At 51.3% G+C, this 18,780-nt stretch overlaps 1 protein-coding gene across 2 annotated transcripts in view; it reads right to left on the bottom strand.

The window, feature by feature from the left end:
* HDLBP (high density lipoprotein binding protein) overlaps positions 1-18,780 on the bottom strand; it is a 39,453-nt gene that overhangs the window by 2,562 nt on the left and 18,111 nt on the right. For both annotated transcript variants that reach the window (XM_069865202.1, XM_069865203.1), the window contains exons 4-27: positions 18,322-18,476; positions 17,577-17,792; positions 15,348-15,554; positions 14,681-14,896; positions 13,780-13,986; positions 13,471-13,578; positions 12,822-12,926; positions 11,748-11,826; positions 10,967-11,106; positions 10,562-10,666; positions 10,205-10,318; positions 9,796-9,882; positions 9,501-9,632; positions 8,691-8,909; positions 7,673-7,894; positions 7,231-7,449; positions 6,385-6,523; positions 5,534-5,688; positions 4,811-4,915; positions 3,967-4,101; positions 3,215-3,358; positions 2,855-3,040; positions 847-963; positions 304-432 (exon numbers count right to left, since the gene is read on the bottom strand). In XM_069865202.1, the coding sequence (XP_069721303.1) occupies positions 304-432; positions 847-963; positions 2,855-3,040; positions 3,215-3,358; positions 3,967-4,101; positions 4,811-4,915; positions 5,534-5,688; positions 6,385-6,523; positions 7,231-7,449; positions 7,673-7,894; positions 8,691-8,909; positions 9,501-9,632; positions 9,796-9,882; positions 10,205-10,318; positions 10,562-10,666; positions 10,967-11,106; positions 11,748-11,826; positions 12,822-12,926; positions 13,471-13,578; positions 13,780-13,986; positions 14,681-14,896; positions 15,348-15,554; positions 17,577-17,792; positions 18,322-18,476 (3,641 nt within the window). The remainder of the gene's footprint in view (positions 1-303; positions 433-846; positions 964-2,854; positions 3,041-3,214; positions 3,359-3,966; positions 4,102-4,810; positions 4,916-5,533; positions 5,689-6,384; positions 6,524-7,230; positions 7,450-7,672; positions 7,895-8,690; positions 8,910-9,500; positions 9,633-9,795; positions 9,883-10,204; positions 10,319-10,561; positions 10,667-10,966; positions 11,107-11,747; positions 11,827-12,821; positions 12,927-13,470; positions 13,579-13,779; positions 13,987-14,680; positions 14,897-15,347; positions 15,555-17,576; positions 17,793-18,321; positions 18,477-18,780) is intronic.

Genomic DNA, 18,780 nt, shown 5'->3' with positions numbered 1-18,780 from the left:
CACAGGGCCTCGTCCTTACCCCTAAATAACACCAGGACCTGACAGGATGCTTTCCAGGAAAGTTTCCCTGTTCCCCACGGGGTGGGGTTCAGTGTGGGCAAGGCATTTGGAGGAAAGAGACTGCAGAGAGGCAGAGCCCAAGCCTGCCCAGGCCACAAAGAGCAGGAGGGCCCTTCACCGCCTTCTCTGCTACCAGGGGAGTGGAATATCCTGCTTCCCCAGTGGAGGAAGGGCCAGACCCCATGGTAGGTCCTCAGCAGAGGCTGCCACGCTCCCTGTGCCCCCAGCAGCAGCAGCACTCACCTTTTCGTTGTTGACAGTGGCCCAGGGGGCATCTCTCACCACAAAGCCCTTGGATGGGGCCTTAGACTCTTCGTGGGAAGAGGGCTTCATATACACTTGCATCGCCTCGTTGTCCACCACGTCTGCAAGCTGCAGCAACACAGCCCAGTTAGAGGTGGGTCTTGACAGTTCCTCAAACTGGCGTAACACACCTCCCTCCCGGATCTCACCGACCAAGGTCACCAGCCTGTTCTACAAGGACTGAACGCAGTGGTTCTGCACTAGTCTGAGGGCCGACAACTCCAAATTGACGCAAGCTGCAGCAAGGCAGGCGAGCGCACAGCCTAGTGGTGTCCCAGGGTTCTCACTCCCTGCCCTCTCCTGGACAGCGAGGCCAGTCCATGCCCTGGGGGTCTGCACCCACCTGCTCTGGGGGTTCCACCTGAACAGGACACGTGTTCTCTGATGGAACGGCAGAAAGCACCTCATGGAGGTACTTCAGACATCTGGCTCTGCAGATATAAGTCCTCTCTAAGCCCCTGCACAGTTTTGCTGAACACTTACATATTCCTCCTCCAAGTTCAGGATGTGATCGATAGCTTCTTCCACGTTCTCAGGGAGTCCTGTCACAGTCACACAGTTCGGGTCAGGAGCTCCACTTTGGGGAAAGCGAATATCCACCTGCAACACAAGGAACAGGACGGGACTTTCACCTGCACATCTGAAAAGCCACAGACCCCCCACGACCCTCATCGTTAGACCCACAGAACAGAAAAGCTCTGCTGTGTTCAGACACTGGGGTTGAAAACACAACATGCCTGGCCCCGACACCTGCTTGGCTGCCCCATAAAGGAAGGCAGAGCAGAGCCTGCTTGTTGCAGTAACAACCCCTCTTCCCACAGCCCAGGGGCCTGGTGCTTCCATAGAACCACAGAATCATTTTGTTAGAAAAGACCTTTGAGATGGAAGCAAACTGTACTTGTCCACTACTAAACCAGATCCCTGAGCATCTCATCCACTTGAGGCCATTTCCACTCATCCTGTGACCTGGGAGAAGAACCAAGTACCCACCTCACGACAACCTCTTTTCAGGCAGTTGCAGACAGTGACCAGGTCTCCCCTCAGCCTTCTCTTCTCCAGGCCAAACAGCCCCAGCCCCCTTAGCTGCCTCTCAGAACCCTTGTTCTCCAGCCCCTTCCCCAGCTCCGTTCCCTTCTCTAGACATGCTCCAGCCCCTCAACGTCCTTCTTGCAGTGAGGGGCCCAAAACTGAACCCAGGATTTGAGGTGCAGCCTCATTAGCGCTAAGTACAGAGGCACAATCCCTTCTCTGCTCCTGCTGGCCACGCTGCTTCTGACACAAGCCAAGATTTTCTTGGCCTTCTCGGCTACCTGGGTCACTGCTGGCTCCCATTCAGCTGCTGTCAACCAGCACCCCTGTACAGCACTCGCAGAGGCAGAAGACATTTCCAGACAGTGTCCTCACAGCAGTGCAAGCACATCCACCATCAAGCCCTCAGCACGAAGCACAATGCTATTTCTGTCTCCTCCAGAGACAGCAATCCTGGCTGACAATCGCTTTACGGAGCTGGCTCGGTGTACTCCACACACAGCCCTCACCTTCCAGATGGGTGCAGGGAAGCCCTACAGGCCAGGACCAACCCCCATTTGGGAACCAAACAGCTTGTTTCAACAGCTGAGCCCACCAAGATGCCAGTCTCCAGAGCCTCATCGCTCTGCATTCACGTTCGCTGCTCCCCCTGTAGCAAAGCATCGTGCTGCCACACGCTGTCAGGGGCAAAGGCCCCTGCCCTTCCCAGAGCCAGGGGACCTGGCCAGATCTGGAGCCCTGAGACTCCCAAAGTCTGGGAATCAACAGCAGCTTAGAGAGACAAAGAAGGGTTTGGGCAGAGACCCATCCCAGAGGCCCGCAGCGACAGGCATGACTGCCCATGTCAGTAACCAGAGCAGCTGACACAACCACCACTGGGAAGGAACCCCTAAACGGGCTGCAGAGAAGAACAGAGCTCAGAACTGTTTGCAGGGCCATCCCACAGCACCAAAGAAGCATTTCTAGGTTCCTCATCTGGCTGCGTTCCAGCAAGGCAGGAAGAGCTCAGCCTCCCCACGGCCTGGCTCCCACAAGAAGGGTGACTCACAGCTGAGGGCGTGTGGGGATGCTGCAGCTGGTGTCTGAGCGAGGAGTCCAGACAGCCTGGGGCATCCTGGGGTGCGTGGCCCAGGAATTCTGCTCACAGGCTTGTGGGGACAGAAATGGAGCTGAGCTGGACAGCACTCGACTTTTCTTTTGCCTATGTTCCAGCTGAAGGTACTCAACAGGCATGAGATGTGAGGGCCACGAGATGTGAGGGCCACGAGATGTGAGGGCCACGAGATGTGAGGGCCACGAGATGTGAGGGCCACGAGATGTGAGGGCCACGAGATGTGAGCCTCATGCTTCTGAATTCAGCCCCTAGTGCCAAGCTGCCACCGAGCTCTTCGCTCAGGAGCAAAACAGCACCGTCAGCCACCCAGGCCCAGTCCCACCTGCGCTGCGCTGCCCCACCGCTCACCTTGAACTCATCCATTATTTTGCGGATGGCTTTACCGCGGGCACCAATGATGCGTGCGTGAACACGATGATCCAGAGTCACATCCTCAGAGACCATCTGCTCCAGCTCACCAACGATCTTCATGATGGCATCCCGAGCAGCCTCGGCGTTCTTCTCATAGCCAGTGATGGTGATCTGGTCTTGGGCCTGGGGCACAGGGAAATGTGAGATTCCATGCTCAGAAGCAGCTGAGCCAGCCCTCTCCCTACTGATCTGTTTTACCCTCCACCTTATCCAAAGGCAGGGCAGGGAGTTCAGAGCCTGAGAGAAGACACTCAGAGACAAGCAGCAGTCCTCCTTGCGCCCCCTCTGACTTCTCACCTGGCTTTCATCATCCTTGTCGGGGAACTGGATGTTGACTTCATGCTCTGTGCGTATCTGGGTGATCACTGCTCCCTTTCTCCCAATGATTTTAGGGTGATATTTGGGATCCACAGTGACCGTCAGCTTGAAGCTTCGCAAGGCCTGGGACAGGAGAAGCAGAGTGAGATACAACAGCAGAGAACACACCATGGCTGGTCCAGTGATGTCCACCTCTAAGCGCCAGCGTTTCCTGCTCACTTCTGAGATGTGCAGAGCAGATTCTGCAGGTCACGAATCAGCATACATGGCTACAGAAGAGCTCCCACGACATCCATCTGCTGGGGCCTTACGGTTTTGCCAAGCACAGCAGGAAGCTACAAGTAGCAAACAACCATCTAGCTCATCCCTCACCTATTTATTCAGAGCTGTGATAAGGATTCAATGAGGAGAGGTACAGAGAGAACTCAAGCACAGCGAGGTTCCCACCCTGCAGTGCCTTGAAGGGATAGCAAAGTTGTGATAGAGTCCCGGGCAGCCCAAAGTCACCTAAAATAGAATCCCAAAACTCTCCCGTGTGCTCACATTAAATAGGTTATGTTTGGGGAAAGCAGAGGGGCTCCAGGACTCTGCACAACTTCTGAAAGGAACCCCCAGAGGCTGGAGCCTTGTTTGAATCATAGAACCCCTACGTTGGAAAAGACCTTTGAGATCATCAAGTCCAACCGTACCAACGTTTGGCTGGAAGAAGGAAGGACATGCACAGGCCTTACCCGATCCTCTTGTTCTGCCTGCAGCTCCTTCACTCTTTCCAGCAGCCCGGCCTTGGCACGGTCCAGGTTGGTAGTCAGCCCAGTGATGGTGATGATATCGGACTGCAGCTCAGGAGCAGGGACCTGGATATTCACCTGAGTAACAAACAGTGATTGTTTTGTATCCCTGCTGGCTGGCATCTCGCTGATCTACGCAGTCACTGAGACCAGCTCCCACCCAGACAGCCTGAACCACACAACGCCTGAGGCTGGAAGGGCTCCAGAGGTCCTCTGGTCCAACTCCCCTGCCCAAGCAGGGCCACCTAGAGTCAGTTGCCTAGGACCATGCCTAGATGGTCTTTGAACCTTGTTTCTCCAGCAATTATCTATATCAGATTGCTTTGCTGTGGGGCTTCAGCCCTCAGCAGTCCCTGTGCCAGCTGGGAGAGGCTTGGAAACAAACAGATGTTCAACAGCCCTGCCTCACCCAGCCTGCATCATCCCCAAAAGTCCCTGTGGGCCTCTGGGGAAGCCCTCCTGGACGGGCAGGCACAGCACAGCTGTTTCCCATGGCCTAGGAGGAAAACAACTCTCACACTGGTGAGGAATCCCTGCAGGCATCAAGCAAGTCCTGCAACACTCACAGCATCAATACAGATCATACAACTTCAGCATGAAGCCTACTGAGCCCTGGGGCCAGGGACTGAATCACATAGGTCTTGTTTTCTTACTACAGAGCCTGTATTCCATGGGCAAGCCACGACAGTCCTGACTACATTGTGACTGATTGGCATCACCACAAACACGGTCACTTACAGATTCTCTGCAACAAGAGGACACGGGAGGAAGGGGATCAACCACTTACTTCAAACTCATCCATCATTTTGCGGATCCCACTTCCTTTCTGGCCAATGATGTAACGGTGAAGATCAAAGGGAACTTCCACCTCAATGGTGACAGGAACCAGAGCCTGCAGGGGAGGGAGCACAGTTTACCACCTGAAAGCCTTCTCCTGCCTTTCAGCTCACCATATAGTTCTGGTTCTCAATCAGAACGTGTTGCTGAACTGAGGTGTGTTCCCTTATAGCCAGGATACAAACTCTATGGGAAGAGAGAGCAGCTGCCAACACCAAGCTGACCTGTTGGGTGTTCGAGTGTTTTTGCCAAACGAGAAACCCTAAACCCCATCGCTGGTGACAGGCTGCTTTCACATCCTTGGCTTCCACCTAGTGATGTTGTCCAAGCCTCTGCTAAAGCTAGAATGACTCGGCCTCAATCAGACCCTTCCTCTTTCCAGCTATGCTCCACAGAGGAAGCAAGTTGTGCTTTTACGGCGAGCAACTTGGGGCTACCCCTGAGCTCTAGCAATTGCGAGGTTATATAATGCAATTCAAGTCGCCAGGATGAACCGTAGAGCTATTGAAGGACTTCTCCTGAGGGTAGACCACCTCTGCAGCTGGCGTTGGTGACCACTCAGATCATAACCTCGATTGAATAGTTTCTATGACCACCACTAAAGCCCGTGGTGAGCTTCTTGCATGAGGGCATCACCACACAACAGGGCTAGAGGACTTCGAAAGCCACATACCTGTAGCGCCTCCTTTGCCGCCTCGCACTTCTCCCTGCGGCCAGAGATGATGATGATATCGCATTTCTTTGGAGAGCTGGGATCTGTATCCTTCCCATCCTTGCCTTCCCCACCCTCCTCACCGTTCTCCTGCACAACTGGCTCTGCAACAGGGGCTGAAAACATGGCAAGTCTCGTGTTAAATGCACAGAGCCTGTTCCTTGCTCATTACCTCTCCCCTTCAGACCCCCAGGCTCAGCCTGGGCTTTGCCCCAAGAGCTCAGACATACAGACCGCTCTGCCGGAGGTTACTCCTAGCACGGGCAGCTTGCTTTGGCTGAACAAGAACACCCTCCCGCACCTCTCTGCACGGCACTGACACTGCCTTTGCCTGCACAGGGAGGACCTGCAGTGGCACTACAGGAGCAGAGCCTGCGCTTCTACGTCAGCAGAGGCAACGGCTCCTTCGCCAGCAGGGCAGGGCAGGGCAGGACCGCACGGAATGTCACAGCAGGGCGGCTGGTGCTGTGCCAGAGAACCCAACAAGCAGCTGTGCTGAACACGGTACTCAGTAACGAGAGCACGAGAGCTCGGAGACCTTGGCAAGCCTGTAGTGCCCTTTTTGCTGGGGTCAGTTCTTATACTCCCTGTGCTCTGTGGTGAGAATACAACACAGGACACCCAAGTCTGCAGTTTTACCTCCTAAAACTGCCCTGTCTTTCCTAGAGGGCTAGGTTGATGCTAAGCCCAGATTCAAGGAACATCTGGGGTCAGTTCTCCCTAGATTTTAAGACTCCTCCACAGATGCGGCACGTACACTACACCCATTTGATCGCACTGACTACCACGCGAACACACATCCGTGGATATACCTGGGTTCTCCTCTCTGTCAGGGAATTTGATCTGGACACCATAGTCCCGGGTGATCTGTTGGATCCGGGATCCTTTGGGGCCCATAATGGAGCGGTGGAACTTTTGTGGAATGGTGCATTCGATTGTCACTTGAGCTTCCTGTGAGAAAGCAGAGTTGCTCTATTGCGATGCAGCCTCTTTCACACCAGAAAACAGGATGCTTGCGTATGGTGAAATCCATAACCGACATAATGAGGACTTAGAAAAGATAACAGCTGCTTGCAGGGCAAGAGCTGAAAGTTTCCTAGAATCTTTCCTCTCTCAGAGAAGTTAGTAGGGGATTTCTTAATGAAGGCTGCCTCAACCCATGATGTTAAAGACTTACAAGACCAAAGCTCAAGCTCCCCTGAAGGGGAGCAAGTGTTAGAAGAAAGGAAAAACAGAAAGAAGGAAGGACAGAATGGAAGAGCACAGGTTTGACAGTTAGCACTGTCTTTTGGAAGCAGCCAACAGCACAGGGAATCCCAGAGAGCAACCACTGCCCAAGACCAGGCATGGAAAGGCATAAGCAGAGACCAATCTTAACGCCTAGAAGTACGCCAAGGAAGGGCCTCCTATTTCCACTCTTAAAACCCAAGAAGAGGGTCAGAGGAAGCAATTCCTTCATAAAGCATTGCCCTTTTGGAGCCAGCTCTTGTTTCCCAGGCCGGGATCTGAAGTCTGTAGACCCTATATGCTGACAGCAGTGCTTCAGATCCCAGAGCTACTGTGGGATTTGTTCATGTAAAGCTTGGCTGTACAGCAGGCTCAACAAGGGCACTGCTAAAGCAACAAAGTGTTGAAGAAACAGCTCTCCTGCGACATACCAGATCCTCAATGATCTCCTGGATGCGTTTCTTGGCTGCCTCCACGCAGTCCTTGGCTCCCTTGAGGGTGACTTTGTCACTCTGAGTGCCAGAGCGTGGGAAGCTGACCATCACACCACCGTACTCATCCGCAATCTCACGCAGAACTTGCCCTCTCCGGATGACAAAGTGGCGGTGGTGCTTGGGGTCAACCACCATGGAGTCTTCAACTACGTTATCCTGCCAACAAAGGACAGTCAGTCAGCCCTGCCTGTCCTGAGGATAAGCATGAATTTGCTGCACTCAACAGCAATCAAAAAAACCTCACCCCGACAAGTGACAGTGAGGAGGAGCTTCCTGAGCTCCCATGAAGGGCAGCAGATGCAGATGACAAGCAGGTCCTCCACACTGATTCATTATATCTTGCTACAGTGACAGGCAAGAAAGGAAAAACAGTTCCTACCAGGTTCTTGATGAGGGCCTCCAACTCCTTCTGCGCCTCTTTGACGGCCTCCTCAGTTCCCATGATAGTGATCAGCTCCTGATCTTTGTCCTCAGAGGTTGGGAAGATGATGCGGGCCCCGGTGTTGTCACGCACCTTACGGATGTTGCCACCACCCTTCCCAATAAGGAATTTGTGGTACTCTGGCTTTGCACGGAGGTCCACGGTGTAGCTCTTTGTTTGCTGTAAGGAGTCAGATACCCACGGAGCATGTCAACACACAGAAAATACACATCAGCATCGCAGTAAGCACACACACAGTGGTGCAAAAGCAAGATAGATTCAGCACTGCTGAAGTCAAAAAGGTGCCTTAAATCAAAAACACAACCTGAAAGATGTTCATGGGGCTGAAAAGCTAACAGCAGTCAGTGTGATTGGTGAGGATGTGAGAGGAAAAGACCCTTCTGGGAGACGAGAAGAGAGGGAGAAGAGCCTCACACGAGGCTGCGTAGCCCTTTGTTAAATGACTACTACAAGGCAGGCAGCAGAGGCAACCAACTGATCAGGAGAACACGGTCACATGCTGCTATGGAAGGGTTTGTTCTTTGTAAAATGACCAGTTTGTCACAACTCAGAGGAAGCTCTTGTAATCTGAGGTTCTCAAACCTGCACACATGCAGTGAAACGGAAGAACTGAGCATGATCAAGAGAAAAGAGAAGGAGATACATAGAGCAGACATGAATACCCGATGACATTCAAACCATAGGAGCAGGGAGCCTTAAGCCCCTGAGAATGTCCCCAGCCTGAGGAAGAAAAGCATTACAGCTACTTCTTCTCCCCATGAGGAAAGAAGTCACTGTCACAAGGATGGAAGCATAGTTTTCTTTTAATCATCCAAGCCATGCTCAAATCCCTCCAAAGCAGATTAAGCCGTCTGATGCCAGCAGCTTCCCAGAAGGCAGAGGGGATAACTTCAACCCCAGAAAATAAACATCTGGCCAAACCAATCTGCTCCTTCCCCTCCGAGACAAGGCTCACCTTCTCCTCTGCCAGGTGCAGCAGCTGTTTCTTGGCTTTCTCCACATCCTGGGCTGGGCCCCTGATGGTCACAGTGTCACTGCCGGAGCCCTCGGTGGGGAAGTGGATGTGGACTCCACCACACTCCTCCATGATGGAGCGGATGAAGCGGCCTTTGGCGCCAATGAGGGAATTGTGCAGTTTGGAAGGAATAGAGACCTCCACCTCTGTGATGTTGGCCTAAGAGAGGAGAGCACCAGGCTGTTAGTTAAGGTGCAAAAATGTGTTTGCACCCACTCTGCGTATCCTCCCAAACCCAGGCAGCTAGGAGTTCTACAGAGCTGTGTGGTTGGAGGTTGTAGAGAGGTGGGTGTTGGTCTCTTCTCCCAAGTGTCAGGCAATAGGATGAGAGGAAATGGCCTCAAGTTTCACCACGGCCGGCTCAGATTTCCTTCACCAAAGGAAATTTTCTGGCAGAGGCTGCCCAGGGAGGTGGTGGAGTCCCCATCCCTCAAGGGGTTTAACAGGTGGATGAGGTGCTCAGGGATCTGGTTCAGTAGTGGGCAGGCACGGTTGGACTTGATGATCTCAAAGGACTTTTCCAACCAAATGATTCTATGATTCTATAAGAGATGCCTGATGAGAAGGCTTGGAGACTGGCTACTCCTGACACATGAGCAGCCACTAACTTAGGTTTAAGACACAAGAACAGACTGACACTCACAGTTGTCTCCTCCCTGCCTCCCCCACTATGAGCACTTCTTCTGTATTTAGGTCTTCTAGCAACATTTTCAAGTACCCCACCTGCAACAGGCCAGTCGTTTCACTTACCAGCTCCTTCTGGATGGCAAGAATTCTGTGCCGAGCAGCTTCACAGTTTGCTTTCTTGCCTGTGATAACAATTGTCTCCGAGTTGCTGTTCTCTGCTGGGAGATCAATTTTGGTGTTGCTTTCTTCACGGATCTGCCACAAAGGAAGAAAGAAATAATCTCAGAGGTGGCCCATGCCAGAAAAAAGTCCTTAGAGGTTATATCTGACGCTATTAACAAGCAGGAGAGAGCAGCAAGTGGGATTTAGCTGCAAGCAGTGACCATAATGAGCACCAGAGACAGAAAAGATAGCTCACCTTCTTGATGTTGGCACCTCCTTTCCCTATGATGTTCTTGTGGAATTGTTTGAAGATGGGGACAGAAATAGAAAAGCTGTTTTCAACCTAAGGGAGAAAGAAAGGGAGAACTGAAGGTTATACTGTCACAGCAAGCGAGGCCCTGTCCCAGGAGCTCAATAAACAAGCTTGTGACAACAAGTTTAGACACAAAGAAGTTCCCTGCATGATACATATGGAATAAGCAAAGGCAAGCACCCTTCCCTAGAGCCCTTAAGCAACAAACATTTCCCTCTTGCCCCCAGCCAGCCAGAACAGCATCCACAGCTCCCACACCTTGAGGTGTTTCAGCCCTAGCCAAGCCACGACAAGTCTGTTTTATTCCAGGGTTATCCAGACATGCAGAATAGCAAAGAGAAGCTCCCCTTACCAGGTCTGCGACCATCTTTTGCATGTACTTGGTGCACTTCTCCACCTCGTTTTTGGGACCTCTAAGCTGGACGATGTCACTCTTGTGCGCGGGGTCTGGGAAGTTGATGATAACCTGCAAGAGGTGGCCACTTCTAGTCAATATGGGCAACTGCTAGTCAGACACAAGCGGAGGTTACAGGGATCCTACGCATCCCCGTGTCCCATTCGGAAAAGAGAACCACATCTAGCCAAAAGAACTCATCGTCTCACACGTACTACATACAAACCCACTAAATTAGTGATTTCGGCAACAATGGATCTCCTACCCAAACAGGAAATATCCCCTCTAGATTCCTCGTCTTCCAGGAAGCCTTACCTCTGGGAATTTCTCCCGGATTTCCCGGATCCGCTCGCCCTTCTGCCCAATGATGGTCCGGTGGAATTTCTGCTCAATGATTAGGTCCTTGGTGCGTTCATTTTCCTGATGAGAAGAGTTTATGTTGAGCATTCAACACGAGAGTCACACGCTTTTATTAACTACTTTGCTGACTGGCAGTTTCCATGCCAGCATCATCCCTCTTTTCTCCCCTGGACAAAATTCGCTCTAGGTTGACAGAGAAGGTGTATCCAAGGGAATAGAGGAACATCTGTGAAGAGGAACTCGCACTTGTCACAAGATCCAAGTCCTCATCGGGCAAGGGGCACATACTTGTATGAGAAGGTTACGAGGGAACATAAGAACTCAAACCCTGCAGCCTCCCAAGCACCACATCCTACTCACCATACGGGAAGCGAGTTCCAGCAGCTCTTTCTTGGCCTGTTGGACCCCCTGCGGGTCTCCTTCAATTCTGATCAGGTTGCTCTTCTCATTGTCCGGGGGAATGCGCACAGACACCTTGTAGAGGTCCTTAATCCTGTTAACTTCAAGGCAAAGGCTATGGTGACACAGCCCGCTAGGCCAAGGCTTGGAAGCAAGCCACCTTGATTATCAGTGCTCAGAGGTGGTTTTAGAAGTAAACCAGCCTCTGAGAAAGGGTCATGGGATGGGGTTGAAACAGGGGAAGTGCCTCTTCACCCTGGAATTTAGTGAGAGCACATCTGTGCCACACAAAAACCTGTGGCATCTACGGAGCCAACTGTTCACTTGCCAGAGCAAGGCATCTGTTTTGTTCCCAAACAGCACCACATTTATATCAGAAGATGATCATCTTTTTTGAGAAGAAACTCACCAAGCACATTTTCACCACCCCCAATTGGCTGCTAAAATGTAATTCCCACAGAGCAACTTAAAAAAAAGAGAAAGGATAATTCTCCAAAAGAAAAAAAAAAGAATATTTCCTCCAGGCCATGGCAAAGCAATTCCAAACTCCTAATACACTTCTGCAAAAGTTAAAGCCACCCCAGCAGCCTCCGTGCCCATTTATTATCTTCTGCCAACACTGCTGCAGAAGAGCAGAGGCAGAGTGATGGAGAGAGCCCACTGGATGAGCTACAGAGCCCCTGGAACAACCTAAACACAGCGAGTCTGAGCGCACGCAGGATTAGACAGACACCCCACTTACTGTTTGCTCCGTTTTTGCCAATGAGGTGTCGGTGGAACTTGTGGTCAACATTGATTTCTGCATAATCCATCCGGTTGATCTATAAAGAATTGCAGAGGGCAGGGTGAGGACCCCACCGCGTCACCCGTCTCGTGCCCTACATCACTGCCTGACAATGGTACCAGCACTGCCTCACCAGCAGTCACCTTCAAGCACTCCTGCTATTCAGTGGAGAAGAGGCACTCCTCTGGTCTGAGCCAAGAGGAACATCTTGTGCAACATTTAAAGGGCCTTGTATGCCTCTCCAGCTACAAGAGAAAGAGAATCCTTCCTTTTATGCATGAGAAGATATAAGAACTGCTGCTGATTTGTTAAGAATGCTATGGGCAAGCTTCATTACTGAGGGTCTCGTCCACCTGCCACGCTTGTCTTCTGCAAGTTCTGTTAAGTACCTCAAACATCCTATAGATGTGATAGATAAGGCAAGGGAGGGGATCCTCCACCTCTGCTCTGCTCTGGTGAGACCCCAACTGGAGTCCTGTGTCCAGTTCAGGAAACCCTGACATAAGGAGATAGAACTGTTGGAACGGGTCCAGAGGAGGCCATGAAAAGGATCCAAAGGCTGGAGCACCTCTGCTATGAGGACAGGCCAAGAGAGCCGGGGTTGTTCAGCCTGGAGAAGAGAAGGCTCCAGGGAGACCTTAGAGCAGCTTCTAGTGCTGAAAGGGGCTCCAGGAAAGCTGGGGAGGGATCTTTTACAAGGGCTTGGAGTGACAGGACGAAGGAGAATGGCTTTATATTGGAAGGGGGAAGATTTAGATGAGACATTAGGAAGAAATCCGTGATGAGGGTGGGAAGGCCCTGGCCCAGGCTGCCCAGGGCAGTAGTGGCTGCCCCATCTCTGGAGGTATTCAAAGCCAGGTTGGAGCAACCTGGGCCAGCGGGAGGTGTCCCTGCCCATGACAGGGGGTGGAATTGGATAGGCTTTAAGATCCCTTCCCACCCAAACCATTCCGTGATTCTGTGATCTCTGCTCTGCTGCCCCTTCTTCCCCCACTTTACTCCTATGCACTGGAACCAGTAACACCAACTTACCAGATCCTTGACCATGACTTCAATCTGTTCCTGAGCCACATTCACATCTTCTGTAGGTCCTTCCAAAGTGATCTTATCCTCTCCTTCAGTGAATTCGATGTGAACCTTGAGACACAGTAATGAATCCAGTAAAAATTTTCCAAGCTACAAGCCAGGCCAATGCTGTAAGTCACGCCTACACCATCAATCCCTGCCACTAAGAGATGGTTTCTTCCCACAGAGCACACACTTCATGCCCACGATTTCAGAAGTAGGTAACTTACAATGGGGGCCTTTTCACAGTGTGTACAGTTCAAGGCTTTGTGCTGCTTTGGAGTCTTCATGAGCTATGGAGAAGTTACTTTCCCTAGATATCATCTAACTCACCAGGGAGAAGCCTCACTGAAGTCAGCATTTGCAGACATCCTACTAAATCAATTCTCAACACAGAATCACAAAAAGCATCTTTTGAAGGGCTCAATCCATGAAAATAACACAGGATGAGCAGTGTTTGCAGCAGTAAAAGAGAGGCTCCCCTTAACACTAAGATCTGTGTAATTTCCTCCCTGCTTTTACTCATGATAGAATACATTCCTAACTTCTAGAAGAGTGATTCAGCCTAAACCATGTTCTCTATCAAAGGGTGCAAAGCTATCCAGCTAATCAATACCTTTGGCATCTGCTGAGTTATTTTGGCCAGGTTTTGTCCTTTCTTTCCAATAATGAAACGATGAAGCCAAGAGGGGGCAGAGACCGAGGAGACGGTGAAACTGTTGGCCTGAGAGACAGAAAAACAGAGAAGCTGTTTGATGAGCACGCTGAAACGAGGCCTTAAAAGTCAGTTCCAATTCCCTTGTTGCACCCTTAGCTTCTAAGCTGCATCTCTTAAGAGCCCAGCACAGCTCCCCTATGCCTGTCAGTGCTAACACACCCACCTTTGTGGGACTTTCAAAGAAGACCAAGCCCATTTAGTCAGTACCTTTGCATAGACTTCAGTCAATGCTTGCCCAAGCTTTTCAGGCTCGCCTCGCAGTATCACCGTCTCCGAGCTACTGTCAGTGGGTGGGATCTCGACAGAGACTCCAGTTTTCTCCAAGATCTCCTGCAGGGAATTCCCCTTGGGGCCGATGACATACTTGTGCTGGGACTTCTTCACCTCCACTGCAATGGTAGTAGTCTTCTTTTTCTGTAAGGTAGAGGCACTGAGGTGTCAGTCACAAGAGGCAGAGAAGGACAAGAGCAGTGAGACTTGGGAAGGAGCAAAGCCAAGGTGAGCACAGTGGTTCTGCAGTGCCCCAGCACCCTCTCTCACACTCTCTTGCACAACAGGGCTCGACGCCCCGCTCTCCCCCAGGCGCTACAGTAACGCAACGCCATGTAGGCTACTAGGCTAGAAGCTGCTTATCTCTGTTGAAATCCAGACTGGTACAAATACAGACCTGATCATGAAGAAAAACAGCCCAACACAACCCACAAATAAGATATTCACAGCAACGTTGGCTGTGAAAAATAAACCAGAGTGAAATTCCCTCTTCAGCAACTTCTACTTATGTAGCAACATTGATACTGCTAGGTGGCCACAACTGCAGACCTCACGCTTCCTTCCTGAGCAGCATCTACATGAACAAGAGCCAGGGGAGCTCTCTGTGGTCTGCCAACTCCCGTGACACAGAAAAGAGAAATCTGTCATCTCCTTGGTAGCTTTGCCCCAAGTCCTGCTCTGCTGAGTAAGGAAATGGCAAGATCCAGGGCCAAGGGCTGTTGAGTCAGATCTGATGTGAGGAGGATACAACAGAGGGACGCGCAAAAGTAGAACAGGAAGGGAAGAGGGACTCTGAGCAGGTGGGGGGAAGGTGGGAAGCTTTATGGACCATCCATACCTTCTCCTCATAGATCTTCTTGACGCGAGCCACAGCCTGGGCTAGCTGCTCCTTTTCTCCTGTGAAGACTATCTCTGTCTTGTTGACACTGGGTGGAGGAATGTTGATCCGTGTCCCAGTATCCTGCATGAGCTCGCTCACCAGCTTGTTGTAAGGGCCAGCGATGAAGGGATGGAACACTTTCTCCACATCCAGTCGTTCCACGGCACGCTTATCCTGGAAGAGCCCAGAACAGATCTCGGTGGGAACTGCCCTCTATATTACAGTCTCAGCAGAATTCCCAGAGATGTCTTGCTTGGTGCTTTGGCCCAAACACCCTTTTCAGTTTGCAGGCTTGCAGAGCTCCATCCCTTTCAACCTAAGAATCCTGGTGTCGCTGCTGCTGATTTATGATACTCACCTCTGTCACGTCCTGCCTGCTGGCACCTAACAAAGTTCACTTCAACTACGTCACACGCTTATCTGACTTCAGAGATGGACAAAACAGACACCGAGAAGGTGCAGAACTTGGCAGTGGTGCTCATACAGCCAGTGGCACAGCACACGTCTCTGTTCGGACTAACGTATTAGCCATTAGCTGTGGCCGCGGTGGCTACAAACATCTCACGTGAGAAGGAAAACAGCTGTCCAGCTCATGTCATGAGAAAGATCACGGTATTGGGAGTACCTGCTCAGCAGAGATAAGCAGGATCTCATGCCGGGCCTTCTCGATCCCTTCCTTAGTGCCGGTGATCTTGATCTGGTTGCTGGGGTCATCCGGGCGGGGGATCTGGATTTTGGTTGCAGTTTTGAGCTCCAGGTCCTGTAGCTTCTCGCCATTCTTTCCAATGACAAAACGGTGGTGTTCCTTGGGGATGGCAACTGTCGCTGAAGCCTGCAACACAGGAACCAAGCATCTGTGAGAGCCCTTGCCCTGCACTGGCAGATCCACGGGAACAGAGCCAAGGAAAGCAAGTTAGATGCTGCTTAGCGGTACCGCTGAGGAGCAAACACGCTTTCCCAGCACACTCTGTCCAAGTGCTGACACAGCACCAGAGCAGCTGATCTACGGTACCTGTATATCAGGAGTCTAAACCCCACCTTTCTCTCAAACCCCTTCTGTTTGCAGAGGAGTAGCACCGTGAATTAGCAAAGGCCTTTAGGCACAGACGAGGAGGCACCTATTCTCCAGCGTAAGGCACTGGAGCAGTACCAGACACCAAGGGAGACGATGCCTCATGGGTGGAGTTTATTTGAACTCTGACATCTGCTGCCAAGGCTACAGAGCACAAGACAGTCTGACTCCTAGGAAACAGAAATTCAACACCAGAAACCTATTCCTGCAGGCAGACAGCTGGGAGATGCTTACTGCTACTGAGTGGTAAGGTGTCTTCAGTGTAGTACAAGCTGCTCCTGGGACTGCTTCTAGAAGGCTCCTCTTGGAAAAGGGCTCCCAAGAGCTTCTCTCAGTCTATCATTAACAGGCTGGTTTCTAGCAGGGGATCCCGACTTCTTCCCTTCTCACTGAGCTTTTACTGACGTGGTAGCTTGTGATTGCTACCAGGCTCTTGATCCCTGTGAATATGTAACTACTGATCTCTTCTCTGGGTTGTTCAGCCCGACGAAGAGGAGGCTGTGGTGAGATCTTATAGAGCAGCTTCCAGTGCTGAAAGGGGCTCCAGGAAAGCTGGGGAGGGGCTTTTAACAAGAGCATGGAGTGACAGGATGAGGGGGAATGGTTTTAAATTGAAAGGGGTAGACTAAGATTAGACATTAGGAAGAAATTCTTCACCATGAGGGTGGGGAGGCCCTGGCCCAGGTTGCCCAGAGCAGTGGTGGCTGCCCCATCCCTGGAGGGGTTCAAGGCCAGGTTGGATGGGGCTTGGAGCAACCTGGTCTGGTGGGAGGTGTCCCTGCCCATGGCAGGAATGGCATTGGATGGGCTTTGGGGTCCCTTCCAACCCAAACCATTCCACAATTCTATGATTCTAATTAAGACACTTAAAATTCAAAATAAACTGGAAAAAAAATAATCAAAGATCCCTTGGTGTGACTCTTCAAGTCTGTGTCCCTGTCTTGAAATCAGCCAATTCTGGGAGAAACTAGAATCCAGCCACAGCTTTCAGACGTGGGCCGAGGCAGTGGGAGGTGTATTTGAGGACAGTGTGTCACAGACCTGCAGCAGCACGACCTGAACTCTTTTTTCAGATGCACATGATGTAGGGTTTGTCCCTTTCGTTTCCCTCTGGCGGGGGATGACACACAGGCTGCACAGCACTGGTATTAATGATTGCACTCACTCCCTTTCATGGTACACTTTGAAACACACTGTGATGCCTGGCTATGACAGACCCCAACAAGAATGACCATCTGGATCACAAACTCAAGAATCTGAAGGAAAGAAATCAAAACCTAGAGGACTGAAAGGAGAAGCAACTGAAACAATGGGGTTATGGCTCCTTACCAGCATAGCCCGAGTTACACGACCTAGAACCCTGACCTGAAGCTTTCAGTTTTCAGCAGGACTTCCTCTCCTTTACTTTTCTTTCTCCCATCCCTCCACGTTCTCCTCTGAAGGATGTCAGAGGAAGCACAGTCCCATTCTCACACACCACTGGGCTTTGTGCGAGGGGCCTGCACCCCTCCAGCACCTCCGCACAAAGTCACTGTTTGCAATTCAAGTGCAGACTCCACCCTCTAAGCAACACCACGGCCTGTAATTAGCTTTGAACCCTATTTTAAGCCTCATTTGCAACCCCAATTACCAAGTGTGCGCTTTGAAAATATATGGCAAAGCTGAATTAGTCATCTAATAACACCTCTCTGGCCTATAAGCACACACGCCCAAAGGTCTCAAAGCATTTGTGAGTCTTGGGCAAGAGCAAAGATGAGGAGAGGAACAGTTAGATGCCCTCACCTGAGTCTGCAGCCGAGCGACAATCTCCTTCCGAGCCTTCATGACCGCTTCCAGCTTGCCAGAGACCATGATGGAAAGGCCCTGGTCCTTTGCGAGAGACAGCTCCAGGTGAGCTCCCGTCTTCTGCATGATGTCAAGGCAGATCTTGGCCTGCTCGCCTTCTCCAAACTGATTCATGTCCTTGTATTTCCTCTCCTCCAGTGGCACATGGAACACCTGCTCGGCGTCAGGACAGAGAAAAGGGCAGAGTGAGCAGTCAGTATCGCTTCGGATTGCTGGGCCTCCCTCTCCCATCGCCATACAGGACTTTACTGGCACGGTAAGTTTATGCCTTTCTAGTGGAGATCCCAGAGGCCACCAGGACAGATGCGAGCGCACGGCAGTAGGTGGTCTGTCCATGCTGGGTGTCTTCCTAAAGTACATCCAGCAGGCAAGAGGGCCAAGCTGTGGGGGGAATGCTTTAATGGATTAGCACTCACTCCTCCAATTCTGTAATCCCCCCTTTAGGCCTGTGCCACCTACTTGCAGAACAGGAGTGCAGAGCTTTTTCTGGACTGTTTTCCAACAAATCTCTCCAGAGCTGCTTTAGCTCTCGGCTGCAGTCCTCCTTGTGCCCCAGGGGAAAGTATGGCAAAGAGGCTGTCAATCTGACACCCCAGGGATTTCATACTCCAGGGAAAGCTTCACTTCACCTACTTTCTGGAGGGGGGAAAAGGAGGGAGACAGGACAGCCACTCCCACCAACCTGAGTGATGACAGAAGCCTTTATCGGTCGGATTTTGCTCCAGGGCCCGGCAGGTTCCTGCGATGCTTCCAAACATGGTGTTTTCTCAGGGAGCGGAGGGAAGGCTTCCTTGTACGTCGGAGGATCATTCTCTTCTTCCGAGTTTAAAGCTGTAACTGGGTTGAAGCAAACACAGTAAATGAGACGCTCCCCTTGCAGAAATGCCCTTATCCATAGGCAGTGCAATTGTATTTAGGCATGACTGACAACAGAAAGCAAATGACTTATGCGCTACTATTAATCCACTGACAGTTATACTTGTGGAGCAGCCGAGTCTGGAGCACAACTGACCACAGCGCAGACCACAGAAGATGCCATGAAAACCAGCCCTGTCTGAGCAGGCACTGCTGACACAGGAAGCAAAGGAGCAAGTGAATGGTGGCGGCAAACAGCACATTACTGCTTCGTCAAGAGGGATTT

The sequence above is a fragment of the Phaenicophaeus curvirostris genome, chromosome 10, assembly GCF_032191515.1.
Source record: "Phaenicophaeus curvirostris isolate KB17595 chromosome 10, BPBGC_Pcur_1.0, whole genome shotgun sequence".
Taxonomy (NCBI): Eukaryota; Metazoa; Chordata; class Aves; order Cuculiformes; family Cuculidae; genus Phaenicophaeus; species Phaenicophaeus curvirostris.
The sequence above is the reverse complement of the archived record's forward strand: the minus strand, read 5'-3'. Positions and strand labels throughout refer to the sequence as shown.